Source organism: Emydura macquarii, unplaced genomic scaffold, assembly GCF_026122565.2.
Source record: "Emydura macquarii macquarii isolate MOO-44397 ecotype Brisbane River unplaced genomic scaffold, CSIRO-AGI_Emac_v2 contig_2768, whole genome shotgun sequence".
In the NCBI taxonomy this organism is placed as follows: Eukaryota; Metazoa; Chordata; order Testudines; family Chelidae; genus Emydura; species Emydura macquarii.
Window position 1 is genome coordinate 30,671,470 of NW_027132905.1, and position 11,257 is coordinate 30,682,726.

At 55.2% G+C, this 11,257-nt stretch overlaps 2 protein-coding genes and 1 long non-coding RNA gene across 3 annotated transcripts; 2 read left to right on the forward strand and 1 right to left on the reverse strand.

The window, feature by feature from the left end:
• Positions 1–788: 788 nt before the first annotated feature.
• LOC137165578 (SLC35A4 upstream open reading frame protein) lies at positions 789–3,058 on the forward strand. Its single transcript, XM_067566881.1, has 3 exons — positions 789–1,120; positions 2,221–2,319; positions 2,679–3,058. The coding sequence occupies exons 1-3, from the start codon at positions 1,106–1,108 to the stop codon at positions 2,874–2,876; spliced, it is 312 nt and encodes a 103-aa protein (XP_067422982.1). The 5' UTR covers positions 789–1,105; the 3' UTR covers positions 2,877–3,058.
• A 140-nt stretch (positions 3,059–3,198) lies between these two features.
• SLC35A4 (solute carrier family 35 member A4) lies at positions 3,199–7,509 on the forward strand. The gene has a single exon (XM_067566880.1). The coding sequence runs from the start codon at positions 3,544–3,546 to the stop codon at positions 4,519–4,521; it is 978 nt and encodes a 325-aa protein (XP_067422981.1). The 5' UTR covers positions 3,199–3,543; the 3' UTR covers positions 4,522–7,509.
• Positions 7,510–8,062: 553 nt separating this feature from the next.
• On the reverse strand, positions 8,063–9,232 carry LOC137165480 (uncharacterized). Its single transcript, XR_010923377.1, has 2 exons — positions 9,110–9,232; positions 8,063–8,137 (listed from the first exon to the last, which is right to left on the reverse strand). It is a non-coding gene; the product is annotated as an uncharacterized lncRNA (long non-coding RNA).
• Positions 9,233–11,257: the final 2,025 nt, after the last annotated feature.

Below are 11,257 nucleotides of genomic sequence, written 5' to 3' on the forward strand. Positions count from 1 at the left end.
GAGGGAGTAACAGCCCGGAGTGTGTGCATGGGTACAAGGTGTGTTTCGTGAGCACACAGTGGTGCGTGTGCAGGTAGGTAGTAGCAAGTGAGTAAGGAAGGGGACATGCAGGGCATGTGAACATGGAGTACCTGTGTGTACAGCCCTGGGTTTTTTTGTTTTTTTGCCCGGAGCATGAGCCAGGAGCTGTGATCTGGCACACAGGGCTGCAATGCCACTCATTCAGATTTGGCCTGGCTTCTCTTCCGCCATCGTGACTGAGGGGTGGCCGCTGGCCGGCTCAAAACTGGGTGGCGCGGTTGCAGCCCCATGCGCCGCCAGGTCGCAACAACACCCAGAGCAGGGGAGAGCTGGCCCCGGCCCCACCCAAAGGACAGGAGCTGCTGCTGCGGCCGTGCAGGGGGCGTGTGCATGGTGCTCTCTGCTTTTGCCCCCTCCGGTCCCAGGCCGGGTCAGGACTGAGCCCCCACGTGGGTAGAACAAACTAACATGGACTCCCCATCCCCCAGTGACCTGAGACAGGAGCCAGCGGATGGCACTGGGCTCCGCCCGCGGGCCGGGGCCAGGAGGGCACAAGGGAGCACAGCATGGAGGGAAATGGTGCTGGGCAGGTGAAGTTGATGTGACGAGAGTGCGGAGCGGATCGGTGATGTACGCGGGGGCCGTGACGCGGGTGGCGCGTGCCGGCAGGGTGTTTCCCCGCGCAGCTTCTGGACACCGCACGCGCCGTCTTCGCCTAGGCTGCCCCCTCACGCCCGGCGGCACGCGGCACACGAGCGGGTCAGAGTCCGGGTCTCTGTCTGTGGTCTCCTTAATTCCTTCCCGCCACCCGGCTGGGACACGGGGGCCAGAGACAGGAAGGAACCAGGAAGCGTTTCCGCCCTGTGTAAAAATGGCGATTACTTTGCCTTCGTTCCTTTCCCTCCCTTGCGCTGGTAACCTCACGTGACGCTTGGGCCCAACACGCCTTTCCCGGCTGTCAATACATATACGTAGGCTCTAGCGCGTCTGTGCCGGGGGTGCTGCGAGCGCGGCGTGGAGTGCGCGCGCATGCGAACGCGAACGAGTGCGGGATCGGGTGTGATTGTGCGGCTCGGGCCTGAAGATGGCGGATGATAAGGTGAGAGGGGCGCCGGCTGGAGGGTGCCCCTGCGTCGCGCCCGCCTCACGGCCCGGCCCGGCCCGGCCCGGGTCGCCCCTTTAGGCCGAGTCCGGGAGGGGGCGATGGTGCCGGTCCCGCAGGTTGGGGGTGGGTGGGAGCCGGGGGCGCGCTGCTGTGTCCTGGACGCCGGCGCTGGGGGCAGCGGCAGCGGGAGGAGAAGCCGGGGTTGAGTCTCCCTGAGGGCGGGAGCTCCCCTGAACCGCCGCGTCCTGCCCCGGCTCCTGGGCGGAGACCTGCCAGTAAGGTCAGGCTGCAGAGCGATTCCTGCAGTCCCCAGCCGGTGTGCGCTGACTGTGCTCGGGGGCCGGTACCGGAGAAGGGGACGCTATTAAGTTACCGTGAGTGCACCCCGCAGGGACCGAAGTCTGCTGCAGCTAGTGCGGGTGGTCTTAACAACGCCGGTGCCACTCCTGATCTCCATACTTTCTTGCTTTCTGCTGCTGCCTCTCTGCAGCCATTGCCCTTGCCTTCCTCCTGTTCTCTGAAGCATTTAGCAATTTCTGGCGCTTGGGTTTTGCAATGCACGTTCCACAAAATGACTTATCACACTAGACCCGTAGTTCATACACACTGGGGCCCTGTTCTGTAGGTGCCACACGTCAAGCCCTACCATCTGGCCTCAACATTTCACTGCTGGAGGTTTGAAATTGAACATTTTTGTAGCTTTCATTATGCATCTGATTGTAAAATGTCTGACATTGAAAGTAATGAGCTTTTGATAGTTCTTCCACTGAGTTTAAACCCCTTTAGAATTCAAACGACTAAACTAAGCTTCATGTAACTATGGGATATTTTTAAGCAGTCTTAATTCCCTTCTGTGCAAGCCAGGGAAGCCTCAACATCCTAACTTTAGGTTAAAAGATACATCTACCTAAAATGTGACTTTGTCAATGTACCTCCAGTCTGTTGACTTAACATCACTGTCTAGTCCCTGTTCCCTCTGTGGCATGGCCTAAATGCTATGCCAGAATAGTAGTTCCCTGAACAAAAGGAGCTTGATTCCTTGTCATGAAGTTACTGAATTGCATATTTGCATGCAATATGTTTTCACTGTGTAGGACTCACAGCCAAAGCTGAAGGACCTTGCTTTTTTGAAGTCTCAGTTGGAAAGTTTACAGCGGCGAGTGGAAGAAGAGGTGCAAGCTGGAGTGGGCCAGGTAAAGCTGGAGTTCTTTAATACTTTAATCCTAGATTAATCTCCAAAGTAGTTTTGCCTTGATCTTCCAATATAAGGTCCGTGAAGTCTGTGATCTTCCAACAGAATGAATGTATACTGGTCCACTCCAAGTGCACACTAGCTGCATCTCCTAGGAAAGCTAGTTTTCACTTGCTTTTCCTGGCAAAATACAGAGGTTATATTTATTTCTTCTGTGGGTATAACATTACACAAGCCTGGCAACAGTGGTCCAGGGAAATCCGTGGAAGAAGACAACATGTTCCAACTAAAGTTTTGAGTAGTAGGGTACACTTTTCTCCAAGAAGCTATTTCATCCCCTTCTCTCCTTTTTCTCTGCAGGATGGTTCTTTGTTGGCATCTCCATTTCTCAAAGGGTTTCTGGCAGGTTATATTGTAGCCAAACTCCGATCTTCTGCAGTTCTAGGATTTGTGTTTGGGACCTGCACTGGAATATATGCAGCTCAGTCCTATGCAGTTCCCAATGTCGAAAAGACAATCCGAGACTATGTCAGCTCACTGAGGAAAGGACCAGACTAGAGGAGAATCCTTTGGACAACAGTGCACTCCAGAAACAGCTTTTCTCATCTTAGACATCCTAGACAACTTTGAGGTGATCTTAAGGGGCTCCCAGGACTGTAGCTACATGTGTCATTCTGGCCCATTGTAAAACATGTTTAATACGAAATCAGTGTGAAATATCAGCAGGTTTGATTACAAAATATTATTAATCAGAATACCCTGAAGGTAACAACTGCTGCTTTCAGCTGTTCAGTGCTTGCCAGCTTCAAAATTCGAATGTTGACAACTGACTTTCATGCTGTAATTTCTTACCCTGCCTTTCCCCGCAGTGGAGTGGAAGGGCAGCTGTGTCAGATCATCTCACATGCTATTTTTACCCCCCACCACGTATTGATTCCCTTGCCCAGGAAACGTGCTTTGTTTGATTCCTAGGAAGACCTCCATTTCTCTCCCCATTGAAGAGGCAAACATGTGCCTCTCCTTGCACAGAGCACATAATGAATAGTTCAATGTCTTCCTAATTAGACTGTCCTTAAATATGTTGCATTTGTGGTCTCTCCCTCCAAGGAGGTGACTTGATTTTTAAAAAGACATTTGCATCCTGGAATGATGTGGCCTCTACTGAGGCTCTGACCCTGAAAGGGGCAGGTGCTACTCTTTGCCCCTTGCTGGAATCCACTGCCTCATGGGAATAACTATTGAGAACGGTAGTGCTGCTGGCTCACTGCCCAGCCCTGCCAGTGGGGGGCTCAGCAGAGTGCTGTGGGTGCTGATGCTGGTCCTGTCTATTGCTGTCTATGGTTCTCATGCTCCCCTCCTGACTTTGTGTAAAGTGGATGGGAAGATCCCATTCAGCGCCTCATCTGTTGTGGTTCTTACTGAGCTGACCAAGCTGGTGCTTTCCTTAGTGTCTCTGCTGATTTGGGATCGGAGGAAGCTGGGGGTCTCTTTGTCATGGTGCCACGCTGCCCCCTTTGCCCTCTCTGCGCTGCTGTATACTGCCAACAATAACCTAGTGGTTCACATGCAGCTCTTCATGGATCCCAGCACCTACCAGGTCCTGAGTAACCTGAAGATTGGCAGCACTGCTCTCCTTTACAGCATGTTCCTACACCAAAGACTGTCTCTGCACAAGTGGCTGGCCCTCTTCCTGCTAACAGCTGCTGGGGTGAGCTACACCTATGGAGGCCTCCAGGACTTGCAGCACTCCTCTAGCTCCTCTGAGATGCAGCTGCACGTCACCATTGTTGGCTTGCTGCTCATCTCTGTGTACTGCCTGATATCAGGCCTGTCTGCTGTCTATACTGAAGTCATCCTGAAAACCCAACCTCTGCCTCTGAACCTCCAAAACCTGTTTCTTTACTTCTTTGGAGTCCTGTTGAACTTGATTGTCCATCTCTTGAGCAGCAATGGGGCTGGATTCCTGGACGGTTTCTCTTTCTGGGTGCTGGTAATTGTGGTCAGCCAGGCCCTGAATGGCTTGATAATGTCTGTGGTCATGAAACACAGCAGTAACATCACCAGGCTCTTTGTTATCTCCTGCTCCATGCTCGTTAATGCCCTTCTATCCGTCATGCTCTTCAGCCTGCAGCTCACTGCCTTTTTCTTCCTGGCTGTCCTGCTGATCGGCTTGGCTATTCACTTATATTATGGGGTCAAATAGGCTCCACCGCGCAGCCCTGAGAGAGACATCTGGCGTTGAGGCTACAGTTGGCATGTTCTGGGCTATATATGAGGGGGTGGCAACTGCTTGTCGCTTTTTTGTCTCATCTTTATGTAACGAATGTATTAGTCTGCCTTGGCTGCCCTCCTAGAGGGCAGATTCCCTTCTGAGCCCATCATCTGAGGTCAGGGGCAAGCATGTGTGGGTGACAGGGTTGCAGCTGAAAGCTACGGGTTATCGCAAGCAGACCTTGCCTGTAGCTAGCATGTGCATGGTCAGGAAATGCATAATTGCTGTACAGCACGAAGGAGTAGGAGGGAATCTGTCCCCATGGGAGGGGTAACGTTCATTGCATGAGCTCTGTATTCTGCATACAGGGGCTCAGTCCCACAAGGCACTGAGTATGCAGCCCCCATTGGTCTCTGCAAGATCAGGCCCTTTTGGTGGAAGGGTGAGAGGCTTCCAGGTGAAGATCAAGCCAATGACAGTAACAGCAATTTAATGGGGTTCTCTGTGACCATTCCCTATTTTCCCTGTTTGCCTGAGCTCCTGTCCTCAAGCCTTTTCTTGGAGGGATCCAAGTGACTTGTTACAGTTGAGCAGCATCATTCCCAGCTCTTTCAGGAACCACTTGTATGATGCAAGCTGCTTCCTTCTTTCTCTGCCTGTGCCATGTGCCTCCATAATGCTCTGAGCCCTGATCCAGCTGTTACAGACTCTAAGTGCCTTTTGGAAAGGGATAGTCCTGGTTTTGTGTGCATCCTGTGCAGTCAGCTGGGCACTTACTCCAAAGGAGAGCCTGGAGTCCTCGATCTCATACACTCGCCACGTGCTGCATTTGCCAGTCCCCTTGTTGCCCATCACTCTCATCTCTGTAACAAAGCACAAAAGTGCTGTCGACTCTTCTGTCAGTGGAAACAATACATGTAACTGTCTCCCTAGAAAGTTCCAGTGACATGACCAGCAGCTGTTCAGTTGGGAGCCTCTGTGGGCACACAGTTACTACTCATGCTGATTGCATGCGCGCATACTCTCTCTGGCATACTTGGTTCTCAAAATCTGGTTCTTAACCTATAGTAGTCTCCTGGACCCAGATCCTTAAATGTATTTAGGCACCTAACACTCATTGAGTCCAATGGGAGCTAGGTGCCAAATACCTTTGCAGAGCTGAGCCCTGGTCACTTGGGCCCCAGCTGGATCCCATTAGGTGACTGTCACTAGCATCTGCCTGTTTGCCAGGTATCCAGTGCCCACAGCTGACTGCTATGTCCCTTTGGCCAGCAGGGGCTCCCCACTTGTCCTTTGGATTGAAGCATAGATCTGTATCTTTAGCGTGAAAGCAGCTACTGCTGAGTGTTAGCTGAGCTGTCAGCTGTGATGCACTGCAGGCTCTGGGGTGGCGGCTCAAAGGCCAAAGAAAGGCCCTGTTGATTGGGAAAGAGGAAAATAAATTCCCAAAATAAAATGGTTGGAATCATTAAGATGCACAGAATCAAAGGCAAGGGTGACTGCAGCCCTGGAGATTGACCCCTCTGTCTAGCCATTCCCAGCTTCCCCTGTGCATGTCAGTGTCCCACTTTCATGACCTCGAGGGTCCCCATCTCTGTTCAGTTTCCGTGGTCCAGCTAGTTTTGGGATGTGCTCAGACAGGCAGCAGAGATACCAGTTGTCAGTCTGGTGGTGGAGACATGCCCCCTTAAAATTTGTATTTGTCAAGCCTCGAGTTTCTTCAGAAATGACTGAAGCCTTTACAAGCAGATGATGGGGTGGGAGGAAGGCAGCTGCCTGCTGTGTGCTAGCCAGTGCAGGACCCTGAGCAGTCAGCTTGGCAGGGCAGAGCTTTTTCCTGTGCCATTCCTGGTACCAAATCTCAGCAGGGGTCTGTATGTGCTTGAGGACGGGTCCAGCTGTCTCTGGACTGGGGTGTCTGAACAGGGGCTAATGCTTCCTTCCTGGCCTAGAAATGCAGGCAAAGCCCCTTCTCTGGGAGGCAGGGCTGAAGCTTTGGGTTGACCCAGCTGGGCTTGCACAGCTTCTCCCTACACCGAAATTTCTGCAGACCATACTCTTCCTCCCCACTGCATCCTCCTCCCCCATCCTGCAGAAACCACCCCATGCAGCTGCTGCCTCCTGGAGTGGGGGTCTGACTACATTCCACCCCTCCTGCCCTGGAGTGTTGTGCTTCCCAGTATGCCATTGGGCAGAGCCCGTGCTTCCCAGCCCAAACTCCCTACCTCTGGGAAGCTGTTCCTCATCTCATGAATTGAATTGCCCATTTCCCTACGGACCAGTCCCAGGTTTGCAGTGCCAGATGGGCAGTGCAGGGGGCAGCCATTCCTGTTACAGGCCTCTGATTGCCATTTGACCCGGTGTCCCCATGGGAGCAATGCAGCTGCATGGGGCTGTTGCTCTGCTTTTCAGCGGCCTCCTGCAGCAGTGCGTGTTTCTGAGAGCACAGTGACTATTTAGCCTGTTGTATAAATGAAGGGTTTGTGTCTGGATTTGTACCAACTCAGGTTTGACAAGGTTCAGTTTGTCACCCCCAGTGCACCAGACAGCAATGCCTTTCCTGGCACTGGCCGTGGTATTAAAACCTGCACTTTCCCAGCCCTTGTGACTGTGTCTCGTTACTATCCTTGTGCTGGCCAGGAAACTGGACATACCAAACAGGCCGACGCCCCGCCCATGTCTGTCCCCATTTTAATGTGGCCATCACTCTGCTGTCACTGCTGTGGGGAGATATTCCTCAGTTCCAGAGGAGCAGGGCTGAGGCTGGGCCTGTTGCGGGCCTCTTTGAGCACTGCGCTGTGTGCATTAACAGATGGCTCCCCGGCAGCCTTTGGGTTGGAGCCAGGGCCAGGTTCGGCGCTGACCTGTGGGTGATATCTGGGCATGTCAAGCTACAGCTCAGCAGATCTCATCCCTGGCAGTAGGGAGCAGCTGCCAAGTTCTGCCCTGGGCTCCAGGCACCTGTTACACTTTGCCCTGTTGCTGGGGGGTCCAGGGTCATTGAGCACTTCCACTGAGGACCTACAAGCTGATGGGAGCTGTACCTTTATAAAGCATTTGTTGAATCTCTGCTCTGCCAGCTGTGTGTGTGTGGGAAGGGGAAGGGGGAGGATGTGGGGGTGAGGAGCTGTATTGAGCTAGCAGCATGCTCATATGCTGCCTGCTCTGTCCCCTGTAACCTCACAGGGCCAGTCTACGGCTGCACGCAGCCGGCTCCCTAAGGCAGTAGGTGCAGTTAAAGAGTTCTCCAACTGTTCAAAGACCTGCTAAAACACCAGGTCACCTGCCTGGGACAGTAAGAAAGGCTGGCCCCAGGGCATTACCCAACCTGCGCCTCCTCCCTGGAATGATGGGCAGGGGTCTCCCCGCTTCTCCGGTCTCACTCTTCTGGGGCAGGGGCAGAGTGCACGCCACACCTCACTGCTGAGGAGTGCGGGTCTGTCTGCGTGGCTCTCTCAGTGCAGCCCAGCTGGCTCTTTGCCCGCAGCTGCTGGCTCTGTGCAGCCAGGGAGATGGCATCCTGGAGAGCCTCCTGCAGTAGCTGCCGGTATCGTCGATCCAGCGCAGCTGTCTGCTTTTCTGAGAGGCGCCGATAGGCCTGAAACACCTGCAGAGACCAGAGAGCCCCTTTACTATTTAGTGCCCCAGCCCTGCCACTCAGCCAGAAACCAGGAAAGGCATCAAGCGAGCTGGGCCAGGCCAGAGCCATGGCTCATGTGGGGCCGGAGACAGGATGTGGGGTTGCCAATCCCTCCCTGTTCCCACTGGGACTATCATTCAGTAGCCCCGCCACACCCTTAAAGGGATGGCTTGTCTAGGGCAGGCGACTACCCCAAATGCGCAGGACAGGCTCTGACTGGGAGCGGCTTTCCCTGCACCCTTTGCTGTCGCTTGTGTGCTGTAAGGAGCAGCACTACCAAGCATCCCTGAGCCCCAGGATGCAGGGGGAAGATGCCATCCTTCTTCAGAAGAGCAAGTGTCTCAGGAAGTATCCCCTGATCTCCTGTCCAGCAGCAGTGCCAGCCCCCGTGCCCTGCCTAGGTGCTGTGGCTTCTCTCCTTTTCTATCTCGCTCTCTCAGAACTGTCCGCTGAGGAGTTTATTAGCAGTGACAGCTCCTTGGAGCAGGAACGCTGGCTCCTGAGCCTCCTGTGGAGGGCTTCCTCCGTGGGCTGCGAGAGGCTATCACAACACATCCAGGGACAGGAGAGATCCCCCTGCAGAGAGGGAATGCGGTGCTGTTGGAGTGGGGGCCAGGAGCCTGATGTCTGCTGCCATTGCTCCCATCCCCCCTGCCTCAACCCGGACCGTGAGGGGCCACTTGGTGAAGCCCCATCCCCCTGCCACAGACCTCTCAGCCCTTGGCGCACTCTGCTGGGCCTGCCAATGAAGGGACAGCTGGTGCCAGCTGGTTTTGTGACAGAGACATCCATCCATTAGGAAATAGACCGACCAACTCAGTGCCAGCAGAGCGCCAAACAGCCAGGGTTGAGAATGGCTTCCACTGGCCATGCCCAGATCCCTCCCTAAGCCCCTTAGTATCTGGACATGTGGGGAACAGCAGCTTAACCCCTGGTGACCTGTAGCATATGTCGTTTCTGAGCCTCTGCTTCCAGTCTGTGCTGCTCGTATAGCGCCTCCAGGTCCTTCTCCGCCTCAGCCCGTTCCCTCTGCAGCGCTTCCAGCTGCAGGGCCAGCACTGCCTTCTCCTTCAGCCAACACTGCGCTTCCCGCTGGGTAGGAGGGAGCTAGGAGCAAGGCAAGAGCTTTCAGGCAGGCTGCGGGGCATCGCCCTGCTCCGGGCAGTGGAGATGAGGACCTTGCCCATACCCTGAGGCTCCATCAAAGCTAGCTTTGCTAGCTGGGCTCACACAGTGGGCTAACAAGGGGCTGTCCTGCTGGCTGGCTTCCTGTCCATCTGGGCATGCGTAGCACCAGGGCACTGGATTCATCTTGCAGAGCCGTGGTGGGGAAGGCTACTTCCCTGACACACTTTTGCTCTGGTCTCTTCCGGAGTCCCATCCAGCCAGCTCAGGAATGGAGGTTTGAACACGGCCTGTGGGAAGGGAGGCTCTGGGCAGCTGGAAATCAGCTCAGTGGCTCACTCAGACTATCCTTTCAGCTGCGTGTTGGGACACATCCGTCCAAACCTCAAGGGCAGCTGCCCCCATCCCCGTCATCTCTTCCATCCTCCCCTCACCAAGTCCCATCCTTCCTAGAAACACAGCAAGGTCCCCCCTTTTCCTAGTCTGCCCTTGTCCCATCTGCTCATTACCCCCATGGCCAAAACCCACATTTGCTCCCAGAGCCCATAGGCCTAGCCCTCCCCGTGGTGCCTCGTTCCTGCCTTGGGGATAAGGGAGCTTGGGGGTTTTGCCTCACAGTTTCCTTGTCTCTGAGTTGGCAGGAGATTGCCTGCACAGATCCCCAAAGATGTCCCTAGTGCTGGGGGAGGGGTGAGCAAGGGCCAGGACCATCCCTGGGGTTGCTGTCACCACAGCCCCTTGAAGAGGGGTTGACGTAGTGGGAGAACCCGTATCAGATACTATAGCTAGAGGCAGCATTACACTAACCCAGGGATAACTGCTCTCGGCTGCCCCCCACTTCCTGCAGTGACCAGCCCCCAGCAGCCAGAGCCTTCCTGTGCCCCCAGCCTTGGAGCAAAGTGCGCATCTTTCCCGCTCTGCTCTGGCCCTGTGTCCTGGCCTTGGCTGGCTGCAGATCTATGCCCCATCATGGATGCTTGCCCCCGCTCGCCAGCTGGGACTATGACTCTTGGACCCCTCCTTGCCTCATTCTCCCACCTTATACGCCCAGCTCCGGGCCCCAGGTCAGGGCTCCTTCCTCACTCACCTCCTGCTTTCCTGCTAGCTCCTCCTCCAGCTTCAGGAGTTCCTGCTGGATGAGATGCTGGTGCTGCTCCAGCAGCTGCTGTCTCCTGGCCTTGGCCAGGGCAAACTGCAGCTCCAAGCCCGGGTGCTGCTGCAAGGCCCACTTCCCCACCTAGCAGAGGGCAGATCAGAGAAGGCACCAGGAAGTGACTCACTGGCGCAGGCTATTCCCAGCTGAACGCTGTGGTGGAGAGAGCACAATGGAGCAAGCCTGGTGGACAGCCTGGTGCCCCTCTGTGTGGGCGTTCACGTGCTTGGGAGCCCGGGGGGTGGGTTGCACTGAGCATTGTGTCAGAGGGGCCTGGTCCTAACAGCATGGTGAGGCAAAGCAGGGAAGAAAGGGGTGGGGACAAGCCTGCCTGTCCTCCCAAACGAACAGCCCTGGGGGTTTGCCTGAATGGGTGACAGGGTGGGGCAGCGCAGGGTGGCTGGGGGAGGACAGAGGGCTGCAGTATAGGAGCCAGGGATGCTACAGGCATCTTCAGCTCCTGCACATGTGCAGTACGGGATGGGCCATGCAAAGCACAGAGCAGACGCCATTTGGGATGGCTGCAGGACATCCAAGCCACCCTTTATACCTCTCCAAAGCACAGCCCCTGGGCACTCGCCATCGCCAGCCTGGGTCAAGGCAGGAAGCCTCAGCTGGGCTCAAGGTGGAGGGATGGAGTGTGACTCCCCAACTTTCACCCCGACCCATCCCCTCCTGAGACTGACGCCTGCCCGGCTGTTTCCCTCTGTTCTCCAGTGCCAGTAGCAGAGATTTCCCAAGCCTGCTTCACCCTCTCCGGCTCTCAGCCTCACTGGGGAGAGTCACTCTGCTCTGGGTCTCCCCCAGCA

What these genes read in the sequence shown, in the direction of transcription:
- LOC137165578 (XM_067566881.1), top strand. An exon ending in TGCAAGCTGGAGTGGGCCAG is followed by an intron (nt 2,320 to 2,678) that starts GTAAAGCTGGAG and finishes TTTTCTCTGCAG; the next exon opens with GATGGTTCTTTGTTGGCATC.
- SLC35A4 (XM_067566880.1), top strand. Translation starts at nt 3,544, where the DNA reads ATGGGAATAACTATTGAGAACGGTAGTGCTGCTGGCTCACTGCCCAGC.